The following is a 27,139-nucleotide window of genomic DNA, read 5'->3' as shown; positions in this document are numbered from 1 at the left end:
GCGCTTGGTGATCTGAAATATATGAAGTGGGTCATGCAAAGCCACTTTGGATACCGCCACAGCAAGGTACGGGCATGGCAATTAGTAAAATCAAGGTGTATTTCCTACATCATGCAGCTGGGGGCATTTTGCAACTCATTTTGCTGGAGAAAACTTGTTATTTAATTGCCTTTGCTGCTGCTGGATCAGATTCAAAATGAGTGGGAATATCAGGTCCTGCCAGATATCTTCAATCATATTACTGCTTTTTTCCCTGAATGGATTCGATGTGCCAGTAAGCAGTGAAGCAGTTAAATATGGACATGTGAATGCCAGCAACGCTGTGATTTCAAAGTTAACACCCCACTAAGATGAATGAGGAAAATGTACATCTCCCTCGACGTTTCCCTCTGTCCCTGTGGCGAGTTTAAGGGGAAGATAATTCACGATGGTTTGGCCAATTGCTAGAAGTAGGATATCTCCTATTCATTCTGATAAACCAAGAATAACATCTTATGCAGCCTCAAAATAAATAAATAATAATAAAAAAGACTTCTGGAATTCAGAATTACGGGTGATACGAGGCCAAGCCTTGCAGCAGGGCGAGACACCGGAGCTGGTGGGGGTGGTGGAGATGGGGCACAGGTGGTGCCATCACACCAGCCTTGTCCCCTCTGGAGGGGACAGGACATTTCCAGCCACCGCATCCTCGTGTCCAAGTAAAACTGGGTGGAGAAGGGAAAAAAGATATGTCTAAATGAGTCCAATACTGATTATTAAGTTCCTAAGAGGCAATCTAATTTAGCTATATAAAATCATGAAAGGGAAAGAATTAATTGATACTAATGAGTTATATGAGATAGCATCATAATTAATTCCTAAATAGAAAGAGGACATAGGCTGGAGTGAGGGTGGGGGGAATAAGACTGGCCTATATATCATAATAGATTACAGAGTGTATCTGAAATGAGAAACAAACTGCCAAAGTCAGAGTGGGACGGAGTTATGAAATCTTTTCCAATGCAAATAAAAGCCTTTTCCGCATCGCCTGGACAGTACCAAAAGCTAGGTAGCTCATGTAGCACTTTGTTCCAGGAGCCATCCCAGGACCGCTGGGGACCACGCTGGATGCAAGGGCTTACACCAGGAATGCCCTGGCCCGACCTGTCTATCAGGGAACCCAAACAGAAGACACTTTGGTGGTTGCCAAGGTAACTACACAGATTTGATTTGATTTTTTTCCCCCTAAATAACACCGCTGAGTAAATCGGTGCATAATCCCATGGCAACTTTGCGGTGCGTTACCTTATAGCTCCGATATTGCTGCAGTAACTTAGACAAAGAGTTTGGAGTGATACTCCGAGCAAAGCTGCTTTTTTTTTTTTCTACCCCATTTTGGATCTACTTACTCCTTTGGTGCATAAATCACGGGTGATCACTCATACACTGGAGGACAAAAATCTTAGATGAATCACAGAAACAATAAATTTTACAGGGAAAGGGCATTCATTTTTTTGGAATTGTGTAAAATCACCATCACACATTGATTGCACTTTCACAAATACAAATCAGAGATCTCTGCAGCCTTCCTCCTGAAAACTGACCTTAAAAGTTGTGTTTGTTTTTTTTTCTCCATCTTGAGTTCAGTTTTAAAACAAATTTGGTTGGCAGAAATTAAATTTCAGTTACATTATTGCATGGTAAAGCCCAGGGCATGAACGTTTATCGATGCTGATCGCTTTTCTAGAGGGGAAATCATGGATAACTACTTGGGAATTAATAGTTGCATTCACTGAGAGAAGAAAATAGCTAATAGCCAGGGCTCCTGGTTAAAAACATTTCTAAGGGCATTTTATCAAAAGGCAGCTTGACACAAGCTGGTTTGCAGTGAGGCAGGACATGCTGAGCATCTCCTTCTGGAAAGAGGAGAAGCATCGAGCGTTGATGTCCTCCTTACGTGAACCAGCACAATTAATAAATATCTGCACATCACGGGGAAAACATGATCCAGCTTGTGCCTTTGAAGCAGCAGGAATTTTGGGTGGAGTTCAGCAGCAGTGAAGCTGAAATAATTAAATAAGGGGATGGGGAAGTCATAGGGGTATCCCTGAGGCTGGCAGAGAGGACAGCAGAGCTCAGACACTGTTGTGGCCACCCTCACTCCACCCTGCAAAAAACACCGCGCCTGGGCCCAAATAGTGCATTTTCTGGCCATTTGCAATGTCAGTGCTTTAAACGGAGGAAAGGGGTCAGTGCTGGGGGTGGCTGGTGGTACAGTTGATGGATGCTTTGGCACATTGGTTTGTGTTCAGTTGGGGTGAACTGGTCATTTTTGTGCTCAGAAGACGTCCCATGTATAATCTTTTCCATATCCAATAGAAGACTCATTCCCACTGAGCAGCCCACACCCTGATAAGTGGCAAAGAAAGATCACTTTGTGGGATTAAGGTATTTTTTTTATGTTATTGTGAAAAGTCATGGGCTTTGGCATACAGTGAGTATCTCGTGTCAACTTGAGCCCGACACCTTGTGTTACAAGTGTAAACCAAGTAGGGGCAACCAGAAACCAAACCCATTTGATCCTCAGCATCAAGGCCATTCACAGAAATAGTAACTACTCCAGTTGAATGGGAAATAACTGGAATCAAATGATTTTCTGTAGCAGACAGGCCAGCTGGGGAACAAGCAATCTTTTAATAAAATACACTATCTCCTAATGCAGTGTGGGGCTGTATGTACCACAAGGCAGTCAGATGTGAGGCAGGACCACAGAAAGATGGAAAAATAGAGAAGTGTTTTGGCCAACAGTTTCAAACCCCTTCTGCAACCCCCTTCTCCGTAAAGGGCCCTCGTTGGGCTCATTGGCTGGACAATGCCATGCTCAAACATAAAGCAAAAAAAAGGGGGGAAATGGAAAGAAGAAGTTCCTGCACTGGCTGCCTCCTTCCCGTTTGTGGGGTCTGGGGCTGCCTCTGCACTCAGGCAGTGCCTGCCAGCAGCGAGGCGAGGGTGACATCTCCCTCTCTCTCCATTACACGGGAGCTGTTCACGCTGGTATAAAACACACACCGTGCTCTTGCAAGATTCATTGTCCTGAGGTCAGCTGGAACTTATTGTCCTTGTTGCCTCGGAACAAGACAAGTCTGACATCTGTAAGATTTGCTGTTAAATAATCCAAGCCAGGAGTGGGACGGAGCCATGCAGAGAAATGGAAACATTTGGGCACCGCGGTAGAATATCAGTAATTTACATACAAGGTGCCAGTGCTCACCAGGCTGGTGCACCCTTAGTTTGCCATTGATGACTTCTCCTAACATTTAACTTCATCCTTTAAATACTGCATACACTGGAAGTTTCAAAATCAGTACTCGCCTGCTAATCTTTCCTTGGTATAAATAAATGAAACATTACATGGAATAATCTTTGGATTTCCAGCTATCTTTCTTCGGGTTTGCCTCCTGGTTTAGTGCTGCCGCCATTACTTCGCCATCAAAATGCATTCGCAGTGATGTATGTTCCGAACATGACTGAGCTGTAAAACCATTTTTAAAAATTGCACCTTAAATTTGTCAGACATCTAAGGCAGTATGTTAAAAACAATTTGAATGAGAAAAATATTTGGGGATGAAGAAAAGCTTACGTGTTTCACAACCAGAGCCAACCCAACAGGCTCCCCTCTGGATCCTGCTTGCAGGTGGAAAAGCCGCTCGGATGCACGCACAGAGCTGTCCCCGAATGAGCTGCTGATAAATCTAATCCTGAAGGATTGGAAATGAGGTAAAAGAAATTCTGATGAAAATTATGTACATGTACTTTGACAAGCTCATAAACACTGCAGCCATGATAAGTTTTCTTATTTTTTTTTTAAGACCTGACACAACTGTATAAGCCCAAACTCTAATTTTTACAGCCCTGGGTTTGGAGATCTGTCATTGGGAGATATAATGGAAAGAATAATTGCTTGGTGGCTGCACAAACAGGAGATGTGTTGTCAGGCTGCAGTTTGGAGGCTACATCTGGCTTCAGAAATGATTGATGTTGTCTCTGTGTGTGATTTGGGAAACCATTTCCCACCCCCCCCCCCACACCCCCCCGTTAATACAACCGCTATGCTGAACCTTTGTGCAGATGCAGCAATTAAATCATTATTAATGAAAACTTTTTATTTATTCCTTTTGCATCTTGGCGGTGCGGCTAGGCAACATGCAGCCCTCGCGGCGAAGGTAAGCATGTGATTTCAATTTGAAATTAAAAGTCATGTCTGAATAACAGAACAGCATTCTCATTTCCTAATACTCTGCTTTTTACTACTTTGCATTCAACTGTGAAAAGTCTTTTAAAACTCTGAACAGCAGTAAAACTTGAATGAATTTTTGACCCATTATTGCATAGCGGGTGCGCTTTCCAAGTTGGAGAGACTGCCAAGTTCTCCCCACCTAATATTTCCACTTTAATTGTGCCACTTGAGAAATTTACGTGCCTCAAAATATGGCATGAATCTTACGCTTATTGCAGTATCATTAGCAGCAACATTTAAGCAACATCTGTGTGCTATAGAACTAATTGAAGTAGCAGAAGTGGCAGCTGTAAATCCACAGGAAGATGGCAGTTTGCACCCAGCACTGCTGAGTTAGCGGGTAACTGTCAGCCTGTTCCTGCAATCTGCTCTCGAGGACTACGGTACAGGCACACAATGTCCAAAAAAATACAGCGAGTAGGCTAATGATCCTATTAACCACTTTGCTGCACCAATTTGGCTGTTTTTCCAGTTTCCTTGTTGAATTTCATTATATATTTCACCGTTCCAGTAAAAAGTCCAGTATGAGACGTGTTCGCTTTTAAGCTGCTTACTTAAGGGAGTGAAGCTCCTTCGCGGTCGAATTAATGTGCAAATGATTTTCTTTTCTCTTTTAAATTCTGTATATTTCTCTGTCTTTTCCATTGTTTAATTTTTCTTCATCATATGCGCCTTGGTGAAAAAGAACTTTTATCAACTGTTAATGCTGGTATTTAAAGCAATGACATTTTCTTCCCCGGGATGTAACATTTTCAATAATCAATAAAGCTGGGGGGAGGAGGGAAGGCTGAAGTCTTTTTTAGGTGTGTGGGTTAAAACACATCTTCATCAGAGCTGGGGATGCTGCGCACATGGCCTGCAGCACATCAGCCTGGCACCGTCGCTGATTTAACTAATTGGTGATTACAAAAGGAGGAAGGTGTTTAAAGTAGCATGTCCTGGTATTACCACATAATCCAGACACCAGGGCTCAGAGCATCTTGGAGCATCACCACTATTTCCATCTTCATTTGCTTCTTGGGTGGAGAAAAGCAGGTTTAGAAGCCTTACAACCCTCAACTTAACACGGGGAATATAATTAAATGTTAAATGGAAATGCTTTGGCGTGAAGGCAGTGGTTTGTGCAGAGGCCTCACGTTAGCACGTGCCATGCTCGGGCTCCATGGACCGCACAGCGCATCCCTTCCCGCCACTGGCTGCCTTGGCCCCGCGCTGGTCCCCGGCCACGGCACAGCCCTCGGGTTTTGGGAAGAGGCCGGAGGAAACCCCTCGCCGTGGTCTGTTTGCCAGCGGCCCATATTCATTAGAAACCCGGCACGTCCACGGGGCTGCCATGTGACAGGCTGGGAGCCGCCGGTATTTGTTGTCTTAATGCACAAGTACTTGGGGACTGAACTGATCAGGAAAAAACTGTTCTGAATCTGCTGAACTACACGCTTAGGGTGGCACGGACCCGCGCAATATTGAAAATCAATAGTCACGTGGTGGTTTAAAGGTTAGAGGTCTCCTGAATTAACTTTCTAGTACTAAATTACCAGCCCTTGGGTTTTTTGGCTTATTTATTTATTTATTTATTTATTTATTTATTTATTTATTTATTTCCCATTTTGTAATGACTGGAGAGATGCATTGACTTTAAAGATGCATAGCTTGCACCTAGTTTGTGCTTGGAGTGAAAGGGGAAACCAGCAAAACCTTTTAATATTTGGTGTGATGATTTAAATATTAAGGTGTTTCTCATGAGCAAATTCAGAAGGAATCATTAGGCATACAGCAATGTCAGATATGGTAACGGAGACGTGAGCGTTATTAGTGGCCTGAAAATGAAAATACAGCTCTAGCCCTTTAACTCACATCTGTACAGTGCCTGTACTTGTACGATGTGTAATATTTAAATTAATGCATGTTCTATTTTTAACAACATTTAGATAATGCAGAGTAACAGTATTATTTGCAATATTTATTCATTAGGAGTGAACAAATAATATTGTCACAAATAAACTGAATCTTTAGAGTTGAAGCCTGTGAAGACTTACGTGTTGCTTTTCACCCATGAGCACAGGGCACACCCACGGACTGCTCCAGAGTGTAGCTACTCATACATGGAATCTCCTTCATGACTGGTCTTTAGCTCCTCTGCTTGCAGCTACTGCAAAACCCAAATCCTTTTTTATTTTGCTGAATGGATTTCTTATTTAAATTTACTCCAGCATTTCCCTTCCCCTTGTTTCCATTTCCCTAGGTACACTGGCAGCTTGAATTTCAACACTGAGTAGTTGCAACCTGGGTTAGTCTTCATCAGAACAGCTAACGGAGCAGGGGCCCAGCAGCCCACTGGAGTCCACGCTGTGGCTGTGGGAGCTTTGGGCACTTTGCAAATACCCTGGGGGACAATCTGGTGCATTGACCGTTAACTGTCTTGGCATGAGCCGGCCCTGGTGGGGCAATTAGGTGCAGTGTCGGGCAGCTGCAGGTGGTGGCAGTGACCTGGGGCTCCCCGGGATGCTTCGCACCCTCCTCACCAGGGGAACGTCCCAATGGGCAGGGGCAGCCTCGAGCTTTGGCCACAGAATCTCAGCATGGTGGGGGCTGGAAGGGCCCTCTGGAGCCCACCCCATCCCACCCCCTGCTAGAGCAGGGTCCCCCAGAGCAGGCTGCACAGAGCCACGTCCAGGCGGGTTGGGGTGTCTGCAGAGCAGGAGAACCCCACAGCCTCTCCGGGCAGCTGTGCCCGTGCTCACCCTCACAGCGCACAAGTTCTGCCCCACGCTCAGATGGAAGCCCCTGTGCTGCAGCCTGTGCCCGATGCCCCTTGTCCTGTCGCTGGGCACCGCTGAGAAGAGCCTGGACCCATCCTCCTGACGCTCGCCCTTAAGATCTTTGTAGGCACTGGTGAGATGCCCTCTCCCTCTTCTCTTCTCCAGGCTGAACATGCCCAGCTTTGTGGTCCCCTTTGTGCCAGATGTCCATCCTGGGTGACTGCCTTGATGGAAAATCTGAAGCAGCCACCAAGGATTTGAAGTAGCAGGTTAAAGAGATGCGGGCAGAGAAATAAAAAAACCCTTCCAGGAATTTTAGACACTGCTAAAGCTTTTCCTTTCTGGGTCACAGACACCTCTCCAAAGCATTATTTCTAGAAATACTCAGCTGTTTTAAGATCTATTGATTGCGTGCAGCCTAGATTTGATTTTCTCTTCTCACAGAGTAGCTGTACACGCTTGCACCATCCCAGCCAGGACCGGGTAGCCAGGCACTGGTCTGCCGTGTTTCCCCAGCTGGGTGCTGGAGTTGGGCTGGGATCGTGGGCTGCAGGACAGGGTCTGTGCCATGGCCAGAGTGGCTTGGTTTGCCAGGTGGGATCCTGCATGGCCATGGGTCACCTGCAGAGCTGGAAACAGAACAGGGCGAGCGGCGGCACGTGCACAAGGACACGCGTTGTTGGACATACTGACGTGTGACACCCAGTGCCTACTTCTCAGAAGTGTTCGTGTGCACTTAACATCATCACCTGAACGTACGCAGAAATAATGTCCAAAGTATGGGAAAAAGGATCTGAGATAACCACTCAGGCCTAATTACTGAACGAAACGAAGCACCTCTAAAAAAACCTCCAAACTACATATTGTAATATTTTGCCAGACAAACACAAAGTCTCTCATTTAAAAAATAAATTGTGTACTTAACCTTTTCATTTCTGGCATTTCCAGACTGTCTGCTAATCAGCGTCAGACCCATCCCTGGCATCAGCACGTCTGACTTCTGTTTATTTTCAGGTGCCTTCCACCTTTGACTCGAGGATGAAGGCTGCAAACACACCACAGGTATGCTCCAGAAACTTTAACCTGGGACATACATCGCATTTTGATAAACAAACTCACAGAAGGAATAAGACCAAGGTGTAACCAACAAAATAAAAGCCGGCTGCTAAGCGCCTGCTTGGATGCTGTCCCAGGCAGTACTTAAGCACGTACAGAATTTTAGCTGTATGAAGAGCTCTACTCACTTAATAAGGGATTCATGTACCCACAAATTCACACATAAATGGGGTTATATCAAGGTATAAAACCAGAAAAATCTTCCTCTGTTCATCCGTCACCTCTGCTACCATAAACTTCGGGTTAGACAGCATGTATGTCATATTACAGACATAATACAGATAAAAGTTTCTAGCAGAGTTTTTCCTCAATTACTGTGTTTATATAAACTCACAGATTACAGACGTGTTGCATGGGCACAGGAAGAGCTGGCACTGTTACGGGTGATTTTTTGTGCAAAAAAGAGCTAGAGTTTTAAAAACATGATTTTAAAGCATAGCTTGAACTAACATTTTCTGGTTTGTACATGCATAAAATAATCCTATAGAAATGTTAAGAATTTTTTTTTATAACCGTCATTCTTAACTTGTGCACAATTATCTTAATGTTTATTTCTATCAGCAATCTTATTAATTCCTATACTACTTCTGGACCATGCTTGCACTACAGAAATAATTTTAATTGAACATTTATTAAAATAAATGCTTGGTCAGGATATACCCACTCCATCTGGCTGCACTGGACAGGCATTATTTCCTGGATGTATCTGCTTTATACAACGTCTTCTCCCACAGCTCTCACTGACTACCAGAGATGATGATTAGATTGTTGTGGATTTTGCTCAGCAGCGTTTTCTGCCACAGCCCTTTCTGTCTCGGGGACATTAGCTTACATGCACACTCTCCGCAGGACTCTTCCTCTTCTGCTGCACAGAATAGGGTTTATTCTGGAAGAACATCGTTAACCACCAATCTGACAAAAGGCAGAGATCTTCTATAAATAACCCGCCCTCAAAGCTGGATGGGCTGTACTTTTTTTTTTTAATATTTTTTTATTTATTTGGTGCATATACATGCTCATAGTTACGGAGATAAGTTTTGATAAGAAATAAAATATGAATTGGGTTCCCAATGTTAAATTTCTACCCTTGAAAATAAAATAAGACAAGCTTTCCCCTTCCTCCCTCCCCACAGCAGTCACCTGCTGACAAACAGATTCTGGGCACTATAAAGCCCTTTTTTAGCACACTTACGCACTTAGCAGCCAAACATTATTTTTATTGCTGGCATCACGAACAAACACACAAAAAAAAGGAGACATGCAGAATTAAAAAAACAGCAGCATTGTGCAGTTAATCCTCTATTCACCGTTGTATCAAAGCACTTTTTTGTTACTTTTACTGTGATTCATCTTAATGAAAGCCACTATTTTTACAGCATATCTCCTTCAACCCAAACCCAGTACACACGCTTCTCTCCTTGGCCAGACCATGGGAGATTTAAAGCTGTTACTTCTCACAACAGGCAAAGTGGTGTTTTCTGAAACTTCACAAGGCAGCTTAATATTCACTAAACAGGTTGGGTTTTATTTATTTCTCATCAAAAGCCTATATGGTCTCTATAATAGTAATTGCAAACACTGCCTCACCCCCAACTTTTTAAATTGCTGTGCTCAAGTAATTTTTCACTCTTTGACAGCCTTGAGCACATAATTCATTAGTATTTTTGGGGGAGGTTTTTATGGTTTTGAGCATTTCTTCTCTGTGTAAAAGTGCCTTGAGACACCCAGGATCTCCCTGCAGTGTTGTGCAAAGCCTACAAATGCTTGTGCAAGGTGCACTGATCACCCAGCATGTTGCAGCTCCAGCAGCACTGGGACCGGTGGGCATTGCACGAGATGGGGGCTTTCCTGTTCCTGAGTATGGCACATCTCCTCTCGCAGGAATACGAAATCTCAACAATTTCCAGAGGCCTCTCACATCAAGAATCTGAAGTGCTTGTGGCCTTTGTCGTGATATTCAAAGCAGGTCCACTGCAGGGAATTAAGCAATCAGATCATTTTCTCATGTTGTTTTCTGTTCTTAGGGTTGCCTGTACTGACATGACCCTTCCGTAGGTGTGAAGAAATATTTAGTGTCATCTGAGTCAGCTCAACAGCACTAAGCCAGCTATCAAGTCCCAGATACAGCTCAGCATCCATGGTGTCATGGAACCGCTTTCAAACAAACATATAGAAACTATTTGGGGATTCCAGATAATGGTATAGAATAAATAAAGATTACACATGTTTTTGCTTCAGAAGTACCCTGACTTACTACGAAGCAGTGCCCCAGGAAGGCAGCTCTGCAGTTTCCTTTCTTAAGGATAGAACAGCAAAATTTTAGCAAGTTTTGGTTTGGGACATATCCAATCCCCACCTTTGCTTTAGTGGCAATTTCCACAGTCTTGGTCAGACCTTTTCTCAGTAGATGGATGTGTCTTCCAAAATGAACATAAACACAACAGCGGTCTGTAAATGAGGCTGTATTTCTTTGCAGGTGGAAAACCATAAAGTCATATTCAAAAGGAATTTATTGAAGGCTTCAACCACAGCCAACTGATACCAGAACTTACAGCGCAGTGTAATGACATGACACCTCTGAAGACTGAAGAAGCTTTCATGAGCTTTTAAGCTTTGTAGATGATTGGGCTGTTGCTGCAGGTCCAAAAGCAGAAATGAAAACTGAGTAGCAAAGCACCTGATCTAAACCCCAGAGGTCACAGTCCCCTGTGGACACTTCCCATTGCTTTCAAACACTTAGCTTAAACCCAAAGGGAACCACATGCAGGAGGTGAATCAGATAAAGGAAATGTTGGGATGGTAGGGGATGTGGAGGGAGATGTGAAATTAGTCTTACAGAAAAAATGGTGGTGGTGAATACCTAGCATAGACTTTATCCACACTCAGGGACCAACAGGGACCAGAATTAACTTCCAGGAACTTGAAAGCAAGATCAAAGCATAAGCTTGGAGTAGTCTGATATTCCAGGATACCAGTATACCCTAACAACTGACCCCTGAGCATGTTGGTTATACATCATTTTGCAGAGCATCTGAGATGCAATATTCTATGAAAATTTTATTTGGAAATGATGGACTAATTTTAATTTAACAGAATATCTTCATTCATGGATGGTGCATGGTGCCGAATCAAAAAACAGTCCATGTATTTGGTCTATTGACTTCCGTTGTCATGCGGTGAAGACTATGACTCCCAAACAGCACACACTGTATTTTTTCTTCTTCTGAAAGTTTTTCTGCAAAATATAGTGAGAGTTGCTCCCTGTCCAAGGAGGTAATGAATTCACTATAAAACCCTGACATTAGTTATTCTTCTGACTGCGATAGCAATAGTGAGGCCCTGTTCTCCAAGAAGTGTAGGTAAACATGACTTTATAATTATATTTTCCTTAGTAACTGATTGATGAATTTCCTGGTTATCAAGTTAAAAAAAATGGGGTTTGAGTGAAGATGACCGTAAGCCAGGCTGAGATCCAGATGCAGATAGATTTCGAGCTTGCTGACGTTCAGATCCATCACTGGGGCTCTGGGCCATTGCTAGTTTTAGTTCACCAGGCATGAAGGATCCATGTCCTTGCCCAGCTTCTCTGCAGAAGACATGGGGTAGAACAAGAGGGCCCATAGCCTGACCCCAACCACATCCCAGTCTCTCCCAGTTCCATGGTGCTGTGCCAACCTGACCACTGGATGGGTCCTGGGACCCTCTTCTGAAAGATGCCACCATGGCATACGAAGGACCTACCTTGAGACTTGTTGCTTTGGTCATCAGTTGCAGCTGACCGACGGAGATTTGTCCAGGAGCATGGAAGGTACAGGCAGGTAATCCACCATCAAACGCTTTGGCTCCTCCGCCAAATGCGGAAGCCAAAGCCAGTTTGGTGACATTTGTTGCAGAGTGCAACAAACCGAAGGGGTTTTATGGTTGACCATGTAATACAAAAGTAAAGCTGTGCAAAAATTACATGCAATTTCAGCCTGTATATGGCAAACACCTCAAATTACAAAATCTGATGGTTTGTTTTATGAACAGAGAAGGCTTCCTGCTTAAAAGGCTAGACAGAAATTTAAAAGGTAACTTGCACAGTTAAATTGTGGGGAAAAAAAAATAAATCCAAGAGGCATCTCTGAGGAGAGGAGGGTGCACAGCGATGTGACCATCAGGCACTCATGTGTCAAGAACAGATGATCTGCCCATCATAATTAAAGACAGAAGCTTAAAACAAATCTCAAGGAACCAGGAGGTGCCAGGAAAACTTCAGTGGAGCAGTAGCTTTTCTCTCAGACAATGGGAAACGAAGAGAAAAGGACTCAGTAAGAGGAGGTTCACAGCAGGGACAGCTATCCTGAGCTGACAAAACTTCCTGGGCTCTGTGCTCGACCTGTGATTAATCGCACAGACACGCAAAGCACCGGCTGCGACCAGGAGCCATCCTCCTAATGCATGTCACAAACTTCATAATTCCACTTGGAACGAGACAACAGCAAGTTAAATTCCTGGATCACTGTCACTGTGTCACTTACAGAAGAAGTTGCACCGGGGAACAGTTGGCTATTGGAGTAATTTGAATGGAAATGTCAGTTTTCACAACCTATGATTTGAGGTGAGTGCCCTGCTATTATACAGCAGCTCTGTCAAGCAGCCGGGGCTGAGTGCATGCTGCTACATCCTCTCGGCAAATGCATCCTTGTCCCTGCTCCCACCCCAGCCTCCTCCCACAACCCAATGCTGCCAAAAAATTAACATTCCCTTCTCTGCCACACTTTTCATGACCCCAGCGAAGAACAGCTCGTGTGGACGAACATTCACTGTGGCTTCCCATGTCCTGGTGTGATGTTAATTCTGATTTTGTATTCTGTTCAAAGGTTTGTGCTTCAAAACCGTACAGAAACTGTGAGCTGTTTCTGAGTAAATCGATTAATCGAGATTCACATTGACCTCTGGGCAGGTTTCGTCTGAGTAAGGACTTCAGAATGTGGTCAATATGTCTTACTGCTAAATACTCGCAGAAGTTGCTACATAAGGTTGTACACATCTTATACACATCTGTGACAGATTCAGTCGATTCCCTGCACTGTATGAAGAAAAAAATACTTGCTGTGCAGAAGTGCCACAGTTTTGTCTAGTACCTGCCCTTCAGTAACACCTTTACATATGGTATATATACCTTTATTCAGGTATTTTGGTATTTGAAAGGAAATGCATCCAGTGCACAACTTGTGCATTGATTTGCCTACACTGATTCAGAAGGAAATAAGAGTTAAATCAGTGTAGCTATCAAATAGAGGAGCTCTCAAATGTTTAACTTTAAACATCAATTCAAATGATACTGATTTAGAAGCATCCAAACACATTATCCCCCCAATTAACTAAATCACAGCCTTTGTGAAACCAGAATAAACGCATGTGCAAACCTGACCTAAAAGCAATAGAAAACAAAAGCAGGAAACACCAGCTACAAGTAATCCGTCTTGCAGAAGGATGGAAAGGCAAAGGGGAGCTATATAGAAGTGGAGAGTTGTCATGAGAGGTGAAGGGCATCGCTGCCACCTCTTTTTGAGCCAGCCTGCAGAACAATCATCACCCAAGGTGGGCTGCGAGTGGCCCCTTTCTGAGCCAGCAGCGCCCATGTGCTAATGCATTACGTGCACCCGCCAGCCAGCCTGCACAGGAAAGGATTGCACAGCCAGATCCCACACAGGTAAAGTAGTCCTACATCTACACTTTTAAAAACTGAAGAAATAATTGACCTGAGAGATCTTCTCTTGCTTCTGGATGAGTTTACTGGGCTCCAGCAGCTGTGCTTGGTTGAGTTCTGGTACTGGGAAGCAGCACTGGGGTAAGTTGTCTGTTGTGGGTTTCTCCTCTGTGGACAAGCAGGTTGCCCTACTTGACAAAAAATAAAAAATCTTATTGTTCAAAAGAAGAGATGTGACAGCAGGATATTTGGACTTTGCTGTCCTCTATATGCAGGGGATGGTAAAGAAACTATTATGCTGTTTATACGTTGCCCATGGTCCCACTGACGTTGGGGGTATCTCCGGGCAGTGAAGCACAATTCCTACTATTATTTTTACTTTGAAAGTAGTGGCTCACTGAATCAGTAAATGTAGGGGGATTTTTGGTTGTTTGTTTGTTTGTTTTTTTTCCCTTTTATGCCAAACATAAATAGGGTGAGAGAAAAATGCTTCTACAAAATGTGAAGTGAAAAGAAATGGAAAACAAGCCAAATTTAGATCTTGCCTCCAGGACAATTGACAAGTCAAGAAGCTTTCCTGGCTTCAAAACAGCTACTTAGATCACAGGTGGTTGTATTCTTAAAGGGTAAAAAGCAAAGCTATCTCTTTTTACGGTATACTTTTCAGACATCCTACTCTGTCGCAGCCACCAGGCTTTTATGTGTGCCCAGGCAGAAGAGGCTGGATCCTGTTGCAACACTCTGTTGGACTATAAACCAATGATATTTGCTTTACCTGTGCACTATCTTCCATGGAACAAAACAACATTTACATCTGGGATCAATTTGCTTGAAATTAAAGTGCAGCTGCTATATCTCTTCTGCATCAAAAGTATAGTGTTAAGGCTATAACATACAGACAGTTACACATTACTTTGCATTGTAATATTTAGATTTGTGTCATTTTCCATCTGAAGTAAAAAGCATCTTTAAATAAATGAGTGATCTTATACTACATATTTTATGGGCTGTGTACTCAGCAAGATATATCTACATTTGCAATGTGCATGTACTCCTCTCCAATTTCAAACTACGTATTTAGACCTTGAATTTTAATGCTTAAACAAAAATGCAGTGTAGGAATAATTTGGACTGTACGCTCAGAAAAGTTGTGCTGTGTTTGTACGAGAGAGTTAGATGAGTTTTATAGTATTATCAGGTAAAATAGGAGCTTTTCCAGTTTGTTACTGCAGACCCTTTCCCCCTCCCCTGTGCACAGAGGGGCTCTCTCTCAATAGCCCCCCATTCAAAGCTGCGATGCATCAGCCCTTCAACAGGGAGGGTGACACCAGTAGCCAGACGGCTGTGTGCAATTACCATCTGCGTTAACATAAGCATACATATGATCCTTACCAAGAGACGAATGCACAGGGCTTTTATTATTTACATGTAAGTTGCTGCAAATGCATCCAGAGAGAGACCATGAGTTTGGTATCTGTGAAAAAGCGACTGCAGCTACAGAGTGATTCCAGCTGCTGTGCCAGGTGGGAGCAGGCTCTGCTGTGTGTCCCTGAGGTTACCCCCTTCCTCTTCTGGATGTCTGTCACATCATGGTACCTGTGTCGAATGACTCACCGTGCAGCACTGTGCAGCATCTCCATAAATGACTTGGCAGGAGACGTGGGTATCTACCACCTTATCACCTGCAAGACAGCCCTCCAGCTGCAGCTTGTGGGTTTGCCCTTGCATCATGTTACCATGGCCAGGAACTACTACCACCTGGTCAGGTGGAGCAGTGTCTTATGTCATGTTTTGCTCATTGTCATCAGAAGGTGGTATCATGACGCAAACCTCCACCTCCAGTGCTGTCCTGCCATGCTGCTGGTGCCTTTGGACCTCCAGTGATGGGTAAGGAACTTGCACAGGGTCCATGAGGGTGCCCATCACTGAGACGGAGCCTACTGGTGAATGCACAGATAGGAAGGTCATTGCCTATTACTTTTAGATAGCACTCATCCACACACAAAGGGCCACATTTGTTGGCATTAAATGGTAAAAGGCAGGCAGCAATGCACACCACCACACCAATTTCTGAAGTCTGGGGACAATTTGGCTCCGAGATGTCCAGCCAGTTTTACCCAACACTGCCACCGATCAGCATGTAAGGCGTGTATTTTAATTCCTCCCCAGATCACCAAATTCAAGTCTGATTGACTGCTGACAATCAAATATTGCAATTGACAGATGTAGGAAATGCAATGTACTCCAACCAGTGTGCTTAACAGGCTACTTACCGATCCCCCATAAACGAGCAATCATGTGAAAAAATTGTTGGTGCTCTCCAAGAGGTTTGGGGGCTCTTGCCCAGCGTTCTGCTATACCTCCAAACCTTTAGGCAAATGGCAAGAACCATTAAAAAATAATAAAATTACCTTCTGAAACCAATGTTATTAACCTGCTTTTGCTTTCCAAAGAAAAAAAAAAAAGCTACGTGACACTGGGAAGAGGAGTGGAATCTGAATTTTCATAGTTTTCTCCTATAATTTCTAAACAGAATTCTTCCAGTTTTCCAGAGAAAATGGTCTCTACAGCTTAACAAGCATATCTAAATCCATAATTCTCATATTGTTTTACTGCCAACGGCTAGACTGAGTGCACCCTCACTCAGTTTGCAGACAACACCAGGTTGGGTGGGAGTGTTGACCTGGAGGGCAGGAGGCTCTGCAGACAGACCTGGGCAGGCTGGACCCATGGACAAGGCTCAGTTCAACAAGAGGTTCAACCAGGCTCAGTGCCGGGTCCTGCCCGTGGGTCACACCAGCCCCACGCAATGTTGCAGTCTTGAGGAAGAGTAAGTGGAAAGCTGTGCGGTGGGAAAGGGCCTGGGGGGGCTGGTTGACAGCTGGCTGAATGTGAGCCAGCCGTGTGCCCAGGTGGCCAAGGTGGCCATCAGCATCCTGGCTTGTAGCTGAAACAGCGTGGCCAGCAGGAGCAGGGCAGTGAGGCCACACCTCAAGTCCTGCGTTCAGCTCTGGGCCGCTCACTTCAAGAAAGACAGACCCTGAGGTGCTGGAGCATGTCCAGAGACGGGCAATGGAGCTGGTCTGGAGAACAAGACCTATGAGGAGCTGCTGCGGGAATTGGGGGTGTTCAGCCTGCAGAAAAGGAGGCTCAAGGGGAGACCTTATTGCTCTGCACAGCTCCCTGAAAGGAGGTTGTAGCGAGGTGAGGATCAGTCTCTTTCTCCAGGTAACAAGCGACAGGACAAAGAAAATAGCCTCAAGTTGCACCAGGACAGGTTTAGGTTTGGTATCAGGAAAAATGTCTTCACCGGAAAGGTTGTTAAAGCACTGGAACAGGCTGCCCGGGGAGGTGGTAGTCACCATCCCTGGGGGTATTTGAAAGACGTGTGGATGTGGTGCTTAGGGACATGGGTTAGTGGTGGGCTTGGCAGTGCTGGGTTAACGGTTGGCCTTGATGATCTTAAAGGTCTTTTCCAATCCAAACAATTCTATGATTGTATGAAACAATTTAAGAGAAAGCCCAAGAAAACAACTATCCAGGATAACAGCTACTGAGCACAGAGGAGGGCAGTTTAGTGAAATCAAGATCAATGGTTATGTAGGTAATCTCAAATACAGAGTATTCTACCTTAAAGCGCAGCGCACTGGTTGAAACAAAAAATGGAAGTGCAGCATTTTCAAGCTATTATTTCCGCCTGGCAGCTGCATTATTTTGTGTTTTGGTGAAGATGAATCAGACTTTTTTTTTGCAAGTCATACACACACTGCAGCCTCCATTGTGCACTGCTCAAACCAGCTGCACAGGGACCCCAGCAGATAGAATGCTGTAGGACCCCAACATCTTCTGCTCCAGTTCTGGCAAAAAAGGAACTTTTCCAGAGCAGTCCCACAGTGGTTGACATAAAGACACAAGACCGTGAAAGAGAGGATACTGCTCATCTGAAAGAGTCAAATTACATACCTGGACTTTATCCACAGCCTAGAGAAGACAGACAATCAATTAGTCCAGTACAGCTTCTTTGCCATATCCAGGTTGGAAAACAGATTGAAGGGGTCAAAAAACTCAGAAGGCTCCGCATGATCTGACACTTGCCTTGTCACAATTTTCTTGACAGCCAGAAGGCTGGAGACAGTTTGCTGGTCATCAGGAGCGGCAGTACGGGAAGACTGATTACCAAGCTGGGGACAAGAAACCAGTCAATTAACGGTCTGCTTGTTCTCAAAACAGTGATTTCTTCAATAACTCAGGATGGTTTTAGTCTGCTCTTTTTAGAGGACAAATGTGCTGTAAAATAGTTGCTAGAGTATACAAACATTTCTCGTTTGCAGCCTCCCGATATTGCTTTTGTGGTTCGAGGTGATCTCCAATTCAAGCAACATTTGGAGGTTCAAACGTCATTCCAGCGCCATCCTTCTTACACTTGATTGTATTTGCACAATAACCTCTGCTGCAAAATGCATTGGCAGTAGTTGAAGTGACTTTCATGAACAATATACTGGTTTCATTTCAATTTTTGCTTTTACTTCCCACTTTGATTTTGGCCACATTAAATATAACTCTCTGCAGAATTAATTCTTTGTATGGGAAGTTTCTCAACTTCTGATATTTTATTATTTGTATGGTGCCGTTAGTGTGAGGTGTGTACCCGCTCTGGCTGCTACCCCCTGTATTACCCCCTGTGCAACCATGCACTGACTTCTTTGCCTTCAGCTATTCTGTCTGATGTCTACTGCAAGGACAAATCTATGCAATGTATTGATGTAATTTTATAGATAAAAATCAGAATAGTTATATATTCATCCCCCATATTCTGTGATGTAATCCCGTCCCTGCTGCCACCCATTCATCACAGCTGCTGCAAGGGGCTAGGGTTCATCCTCCTTCTTTGCCTGACCCTATTGCCAGTGTCAGAGAGACAAAATACAAAGGCCAACAGCCTTGTGAAGAGTAATTGTGCATCCTATCAAAAATAGGATATTTTGATACGTCAAGTTTGACATCCTCTCTACTAACTGACTTCTACTGGCCCTGCTCCAAATGGCAGGTACAGTGCAGTTGTGGTTTGTGCCTCCTGAAGTGGTTGTATCTCTGCTTTGCAGATGGTGGTTAATCTACTGATCTGCTGAGTGGGGAGTTTAGGATGGTGCTACTTGGATAAAGGTCTAAAAAACCACCGCAGTGCAAATAAACCCTCTCATCATTGGAAATCTGGTGTTGGTCCAAGGTTCAGTCACAGCTACTCACAAAGAGGGGTCCGAACACACACGGTCTTCTCCCTCCAAATTAATTTATATGAGATAAGGCTATGTTTCAGAAAGTCTTTCAGAGACATAAAAGCTTTAGTAGCTTGGCCCAAGGGGCTGTGTTAAGGACAACTTACCACAGGTCCTAGATAAAATAAAAGGCATTTTCTCTCTCTCTCCTTAGCGCGCAGCCCTGACCTCGCCGAGCCTCGCCAAGCTCTTTGGCTGCACGATGTGATTTTGCTGGCATCACCCTGGCTGTCAAGGGAGAGGATCGGGACTGCAGCGCGGGACATGATCTCTCCTGTTTTCCTGCGAATTACCACAGTGGCCTGTTGGATCACCTCTCCTCTGCTCGCCGTGCTCCTCCTCTGCTCATGACTGCTGCCCGCTCCCCCTCATTCCGCCGCAGGCAGCACGGGCTCGCCAGGGACCCAGGAGGGCACCAAGTCAAAGGGGATAGGCGCAGCAGATTGCTTTCCAGCCATCCCAGCTGATTACTCAGGCATCATCCATATTCCGGCTGGAGAACGCAAAGTTTGTTATCGTGTCGTTTTAACTCCATGTGTAAATGATGCTTCAGTACAACAGCTCACACTGCAATATTCTATTAATTTGTAAAGACCTGTAAATCTCTTGAGGGGTCTACCTACAGAAACTCCGGGCCATGTGCATTTTGGGTGAAGCGCCACCCTAGGTCTCTTATGAGAAGAAGATCTACAACTAAAAAGATAAAATGGTTTTGTGATCAAATTATGCTTGTGAGCATCTTGTTCAGAAAGAACAAAAGTATTTTTTTGCTGGGCATTAAAAAGAAATTATTTCATTGCACCCATTATTTTAGCTATTGAAAGACCGCTGCTTGTCCATTGCCCCCTAAAATTAAACTTGCATTTAGGCGTCATGCTGACGGTAGTTTCAAAAGTGTGCTTCATAAAAGCAGAAATAAGAAGCATGTTCAAGGCTTACACTTTCAAAAATTCTGGGCCATAACACTGAATTTCCTCTGAAAGCCAGCCATGAGAGCAAAAGTAAATAAAAATTCAAAACATCACAGTATGCACCAATGGAAATGCCGTGGGTTTTCCTTCTGCTTGCCAGAGTTTTAAAGATCTAAGTCAAGTCTGGATCAAAAAACACTCGTGATTTCCACTCCTGGTGTCCTGCTCTCATACTCCAGCCATGGCTTTAACAAGGGCGCCGCCAAGGGCTCAGCTGAGCCACACTGTGCAGGCGAGCTCAGATCCACATTACGGAATGGCTCAAATAGCCTACTTTGAACTGCAAGTTTTCTATATGGAATTGGGTCATCTCAGTGTTCATCGGAAAGTGAAAATTACATCATTGCAAAGTCACTCTTCCTTTGATAAGAGGGCTGTAGTTGTTTTTCTCCGTAACTATCATCAGTTTTGCACTTGGAATCATGCTGAGAGTTATTTTAATTAAACACCACCCCTCTCAGCCCACCTAGCCTCTGTTGGAGCCTAACTTAGGTTGACACCCCCATACTCGAGGGGTGCCTGGGGCTGGGCTGGGCAGAGCGCCCTGCTCTGGGCTCGACCCTCAGCTTCCTCACTTGTTAAGCCCATGCCAACTTAGCGAGCAAGAGCTCGCCTTAACTCAACAGTACCTACAAGCAATTTGCAGCAATAATTTCAACAAAAGAAGACCGATGCCACCTCAGATAATATGCCCTAGGCAACACCAGCACAAGTCCAGATCAATGGGCTCCTATGCTGCCCTGGCACCTCATAGCATCCGCGGCCAGGGCCCAGGTGATGGACCAGCACCCATTTTTCTGCAGGTTAGATGAAGACTGGTTAAGGAGAAGAGCCCAGGAGGAGTTCCCCATGCTCCTTGCAGCCCTCCATCACACTCAAGGACTACTCACAGCAACAAATAAAAAGCCCTCTTTAAAATAACTAAATAAGGTACTGAAAGAAGTTTTAAAAATTGATAACTAAATGTACTGTATGGGATCAATCTTGGTTATTGCCAGGTGGAATTTTTGTCTTCTGGCTTTTTTCAGTGGAAAAACCCCGCCCACCCAACCCAGCCGCTAATGAGAAACGTTAAAGGCTTGTTAACAATATCCTTTCATCAACCCAAGGTGCTGCCAGTGCCCCGCGCTCATGTCAATTTTCACCTTGCCGTCCAGCTACCGCATCTCGCTCCGCCGGCCGTGGGTGATGGAGCCCAGACCCTTCACTGCTGCCGGCTCCGGTCAGGCTGCGCCGCCCACCCTGCCGCTCCTCCGGCCCCTTGCCCCGCTTTTGGCTGCCACCCACATGTTACTTCACACGGACTGGGGGCTGGTCTGGATCAGGCTCGGGGGGAGCTTGCTCCCCATCACTGCATCCCTCTAGACTGGGAAGGAGTGAAATGGAGGTGGCTTCCTCCTTCAGCCTTCAGTCTGCAGCGATGGGGCCAAGGCTGCCCTTCCTCGTTCCCCCTGTAGTAATAATTTGGGGAGAAAAAGAGGTTTGGAACACTGAGGGAAAAAAATAATCAGATTTGCTCCACACTAAAAATGGCGCACAACAAAAATAGCGATATTAAAAGCTAATCATCTGGAAATCCCAGACTTAAGGACAGGGAGAGATTAAAGGTTTTGCTAGGGCAGGTCTTCGGGGTGGGGGGTGGGGAGGAGGAAAAAAGAGAAAAACTGGGAAAAATGGTCCTTTTCAAGGCACACATTAGGCGTATTTATTTGTTACTCATACCCTACGCATGCTATTTGAAACAAAAATAGCACAGAGTCCTTTGACAAGCTGTATTTGCACATCAATGTAACTGAAATATCCTCTCTACTTTAATGGCAAGTGAGGGTACTGTCAGTAATATTTTCCATTGTTTTTAAAGCCAGCCACAGTAGCACAGAGCAGAGGGTACAGCCACTCAGCAAGGGCAGGGGAGTTTTAGAGAGAAGCCTTTGAACGCTATTTCTATTCAATTTCTGTAAGAATATAAAAGGAATTACAATTAAATCTGTAAATGCAATTCTTTGAGGATTTTTACATTCCTATAAGATTCTTACTGAGAAATTACTCTTGAAATAGTACATAAATCTTACAGGACTCCCCTTGGATTACTGCACTTTTAAGTTTTTAAGCAATCTTTCCATAGGTTTATTCTTTTATTGCATTTTCTTTAAAGAAGCAGGTCTTCAGCATCACCTTTCACAATAAATAAACATTTTAATACCAAGTCTATCTCTTTGACCAGGGTGCAATGCATACCGCAAATATGGTAATTTTAAAATTGGGTAAGACACTGGGAAAACTGATTAGATCTAACAAACTGTGGTATTTCCAGAAGAAATAATGACCTGTGATGTTAACAGAAACAGTAGTTTAAAAACACTGCTCCATGTCTATACCTTAATGTCATTTGGAAAGCGATGGCACTGTCCTAACAACTGTGTCACCGTTCCTTACCCAACTGACACAGCAAATATCAAGTACCACTTCAAGAGTGCCTGGTGCCTGTGAACTACTTAGAAAAATTAAATGGAAACTTTATGGGCCAAACCTTTCTCGCCCAGATCAGATGACTAATTCCTCTAACTCCAAACGAATCGGTTGCACACGGGATGAAAATTTGGTCACGTATCTAAAAATGTCCCTACCACGACAATGAATCCGTTTTCTGTTTAAGATGCTTCCAGTATGAGCTCATTACGTTGCAAACTCAGCTTGCATGAAAGCGATCTGTAACAATCCTTAAGCCTGGGGCCCTTTTCCATTTGGTATTGATACATAGGATGTAATCTGCATTTTTCATTCCGGTGTAAAACAGTACGACCAGTGTAGCTGCAATCCTGCTGTAAATCTGATGCGGGAAATACAACGTAGCCCTTCAAAAAATATTTCTACTGGCCTCAGACCGGCTGTGGAGCCCGTTGTGTATGGAAAAAAAAGAAGGGGAGGAAATGACCCACTGAAAAATCCAGTTTCTTCCATGTTCAAGGGCATCTATTTCATTACAAATGTAGTTCTGCCAAAACAAATATTATTTTTGAATCTTTCATTATCTTGGTCTCTGGAAATGGGCGAAAGCAGCATGTGTCGGTATTAGGGGCTGCCGAGCCAGCTGTCGCACCCAGCTGCGCCGTGCCACGGTGTCAGCAGCCCCCAGTGTGGCCAGCGTGGCCGGCAGGCAGGGAGCTGTGCAGGGCCGGCAGGGCAGTGCCAGGCCGGCAGGCAGGGAGCTGTGCAGGGCCGGCAGGGCAGTGCCAGGCGGGCAGGCAGCCCCGCAGGGCCGGCAGGGCAGTGCCAGGCCGGCAGGCAGGGAGCCGTGCAGGGCCGGCAGGGCAGTGCCAGGCGGGCAGGGAGCCGTGCAGGGCCGGCAGGGCAGTGCCAGGCGGGCAGGCAGGGAGCTGTGCAGGGCCGGCAGGGCAGTGCCAGGCGGGCAGGGAGCTGTGCAGGGCCGGCAGGGCAGTGCCAGGCGGGCAGGCAGGGAGCCCCGCAGGGCCGGCAGGGCAGTGCCAGGCGGGCAGGGAGCCCCGCAGGGCCGGCAGGGCAGTGCCAGGCGGGCAGGCAGCCCCGCAGGGCCGGCAGGGCAGTGCCAGGCGGGCAGGCAGGGAGCCGTGCAGGGCCGGCAGGGCAGTGCCAGGCGGGCAGGCAGCCCCGCAGGGCCGGCAGGGCAGTGCCAGGCGGGCAGGGAGCTGTGCAGGGCCGGCAGGGCAGTGCCAGGCGGGCAGGCAGCCCCGCAGGGCCGGCAGGGCAGTGCCAGGCGGGCAGGCAGCCCCGCAGGGCCGGCAGGGCAGTGCCAGGCCAAAGGCACAGCGCTGCCTTCTGCTCCCGCTTTCCCCCGTTTCCCCACGCACCGAGCGGTGCCCCGCGCTGCGCCGGCCCCGAGCGGCCCGGGCCGCGACACCACCCCCCCGGCGCCCTGCTGCCGGCCTTGGCACCTGCGGCGGAGATACACGCGTGTGTGTGCGTGTGTGTGTGTGTGCCTGCCTGTGTGTGTGTCTCTGTGTGTGTGTGTGTGTGTGTGTCTGTGTGTCTGTGTGTGCGTGTGTGTCTGTCTGTGTGTGTGTCTGGGTGCCTGTGTCTCTGTGTCTGTGTGTGTGTGTCTGTGTGTGTGCCTGTGTCTCTGTGTGTGTGTGTGTGTCTGTGTGTGTGCCTGTGTCTCTGTGTGTGTGTGTGTGTCTGTGTGTGTGCCTGTGTCTCTGTGTCTGTGCGTGTGCCTGTGTCTCTGTGTCTGTGCGTGTGTGTGTGTGTATGTGTGTGTGTCTGCGTGTGTGTCCGTGTCTGTGTGTCTGTGTGTGTCCGTGTCCGTGTCCGTGTCCGTGTCCGTGTCCGTGTCCGTGCGGCGGCTGCCGGCCACCCTGTCACGGGTTAATCACCTTTGTTAATCGCAGCCCAGGCCGGGGCCATGGCGCGCGGGCACAGCGCGGACACCCCCGGCCCGCCCGGCCCTTCCCTGCGCCGGGGCGCCCTCTGTTGGGCAGCGCGGGCAGCGCCGCCCGGGCCTGGCCCCGCCGGTCCCCTGTCCCGCCCTGGCCTGTCCCCTGCCCGGCCCCGGCCCTGACCCTGCCGGCCCCCTGCCTGGCCCTGTCCTTGGCCTGTCCCTGCCCAGCCCTGTCATTTGTCAGTCCCCTGCCTGTCCCTGTCCCTGCTCAGCCCTGCTTGTGGCCCTGCCCGTCCCTGCTCCCCCCTGTCCCCTGCCCAGCCCTGCCAGTCCCTATCCCTGTTCCCTGCCTGTCCCTACCCTTCTTCCCTGCCGGTCCCTGCCCCGTCCCCATCCCCCGCCTGTCCCTGCTCAGCCCTGCCCAGCCAGCCCCTGCCACCCTCCACCCCACAGAAACTGAGCCAGAACCTTATTTTGCTAAAAAGTTGGGGGATTGCTTCAGAAAGGTGTTACCCACCTTGAAGACCAGCGCTCGTAGTCACCATAGCTGCAAAAATAAAGATACATCCCTGAAAAAGCAAATACCTTTAAGAAAAACAGCAAGGGATGTAAATGTGAGAAAGGTTAAAGTTTACGTTTGCTACCGTGTTCTTTTGTTGGTAGCATGCATTATAAAAAAAAATAAAATACACCCAAACTGTACATATTATAAGGCTATATTTTTATCTCGGGGTTCTGGTGACACGTACAAACCACTTGAGCTTTGCTTTCGTGGTTTATATTGCCACCAGAAACCCTTGATAAAAATACAGCTTTATATTGTACAGTGGGGTATAGTTTATTTTCTCCATATATCATATACTGTGTTTTATTTATAAACATACACAAAGACACTCGTACATGCAAAGCAGTTTTTTTATTGAAGTAATTCTGAGATATCAATAATACTGTATTAACTAACGCATTGTAACACAATAATTTTTTGGCTAGCAATGGCCTTTCTAAAGAGACATCTATGAAAATATGATAAAACACATAAAAAAAAATCAGTATTTCCATGTTACAATTTACGATTCCCATACTGAAAATTTCAGCTTCTGGTGTCTCATACTTGCAGAGAACCCTGCTTAAACCACCTCAAAGTTTAGCTTCAAAATCTCTTGAATGCTTCAATCCTTCCTACAAAGGGGCTACTGGAAATAAAGCTTCACCTAACAGAGAAATGCAAAAATCCAGTGCAACAAATCAAACGACAAAACGAAATGTGCTGCTGCTGAAGACACAACTAATGATGAGCTTTTCAATATTTTGCCCAAGTTGCGCTAATCAGACTGCTTACTTAAAATACACTTTTCATACAATTTGTCAGCAGCTTCTCTTCCACCTGCTTTTTGCACAAAAGGCAACAATTTTTATTCCCATCTCTCACAATCCAAAAAGAAAAGCTGGAAAGAGGCAATTCAATAGCCGCTTGCTTTTGAATACATCTCAATGTGCTCCGTGAACTCCTGTTTAGGTAACGCACCGTTGCAGGCACCGAGGAGGTGCGGGCAGCCCTGGGCAGGAGGCTGGCAGGGCTGAGCGTGCCAGGCTGGGCGGGAGTGAGCATGGGCTCAGGCTTGGGCTCGCTGGCTGCCCCTCGGCGAGCGCCAGATGCTTCCTTAGGGAGAGGCTTGCACCTCACATTTGCCATGTCCCTCCTACTCCCTTATCCGTGCTTTAATGGACATTAAAAATAGAACAAAACAGGACTGGAGATGGGAACAAAATCCATGCACAACAGACCTGGACCACTGTAGTCATTCTGCTGTAAAATGTAAAAACAAGAAAGGGCAGCTGAGCTGCATCCCTCAGGACGCATCCCGCTTTTTTAATATAGTGGTGCCACCACACATTTCACTTTGGATGTTGCATTATATTTATATGTCACTCAAATATTTACCATTTTTCTGAATTCTGCTGGGTGCTCTGAGAGCTTGTTATAAGCCAAGTATCCGCGGTTGTATGTCTTGGCTGGTTAGCAGCCGTGGCTGAGCTGCATCAATATGCTAACTTCTCTTTCTGGAGCTTCTCGTGTGACAAAAGCCACTCTTTCATAAGGTTTCCCCCTCCATAGTTGCCGCTCTGCCCGCTGCTGCAAATCACCCTATGGCACGGTATTATAATCGGGATCTGCAAAACACACAAAAATAAGGAAGGCAGCAAAGGGTGAAGGCAAAGAGGAGCGGCGGCTGGGGAGGATGCCCATAAATCCACCGCTAAACCAGGAGTTGTCTGCCACCAGGCTAGCAGGGATGGGGACTGAAGGAGCCACGTGAAAGAGCACACTGGCGGAGTCCCGGCGTACCGGGGAGCAGGGGACAGCCACAGCACCAGGGCCATGCGCCTGGCTCAGCTGCGACCGTGCGGAAACAGTGCTGAGCATGGGCTCTGAAGGCCAGCCCGATTCTTAGCAAAAATAAGTATGGACAGAAATTTTCATACATAGAAACAACGTAAAGTCTTACAAGGGTAAAACTGATCTGTTAGATCCCTATCTAAAAAGTTCTCTGCAAGCAGCACATTGTCCTGTGCTGCGCCAGCCCTCTCCAGCAGCCAGCCCTCAGCGCCCAGGGTGGGCGACGAAGCCTCGCAGACCCAGAGCACACAGAAGGAGAGCAAAGAGGCACAGGACGACTATTAATCATCACCC

The 27,139-nt window shown here is 46.1% G+C and overlaps 1 protein-coding gene and 1 long non-coding RNA gene across 4 annotated transcripts in view; both read right to left on the bottom strand.

Annotated features, from left to right (window-relative positions):
* The window catches only part of LOC130155279 (uncharacterized), a 37,151-nt gene extending 12,115 nt beyond the window's left edge, over positions 1-25,036 (bottom strand). For 2 of the 3 annotated variants that reach the window (XR_008823990.1, XR_008823992.1), the window contains exons 1-5: positions 21,239-21,538; positions 17,810-18,027; positions 7,961-14,034; positions 6,313-6,425; positions 3,620-3,737 (exon numbers count right to left, since the gene is read on the bottom strand). This is a non-coding gene — a long non-coding RNA (uncharacterized LOC130155279). Of the gene's footprint in view, positions 1-3,619; positions 3,738-6,312; positions 6,426-7,960; positions 14,035-17,809; positions 18,028-21,238; positions 21,539-24,964 lie in introns of those variants that run through there. The other variant, XR_008823991.1, reaches the window with a different exon arrangement.
* Positions 25,037-25,344: 308 nt separating this feature from the next.
* MGMT (O-6-methylguanine-DNA methyltransferase) overlaps positions 25,345-27,139 on the bottom strand; it is a 168,592-nt gene continuing 166,797 nt past the window's right edge. The window contains exon 7 of the mRNA XM_056351015.1: positions 25,345-26,619. Coding sequence (XP_056206990.1) covers positions 26,488-26,619 — 132 coding nt within the window. The 3' untranslated portion in view covers positions 25,345-26,487. The remainder of the gene's footprint in view (positions 26,620-27,139) is intronic.

Source organism: Falco biarmicus, chromosome 9 (assembly GCF_023638135.1).
Source record: "Falco biarmicus isolate bFalBia1 chromosome 9, bFalBia1.pri, whole genome shotgun sequence".
Lineage (NCBI taxonomy): Eukaryota > Metazoa > Chordata > Aves > Falconiformes > Falconidae > Falco > Falco biarmicus.
Note: the sequence above shows the minus strand (reverse complement) of the source record. Positions and strands in the feature narration are given on the sequence as shown.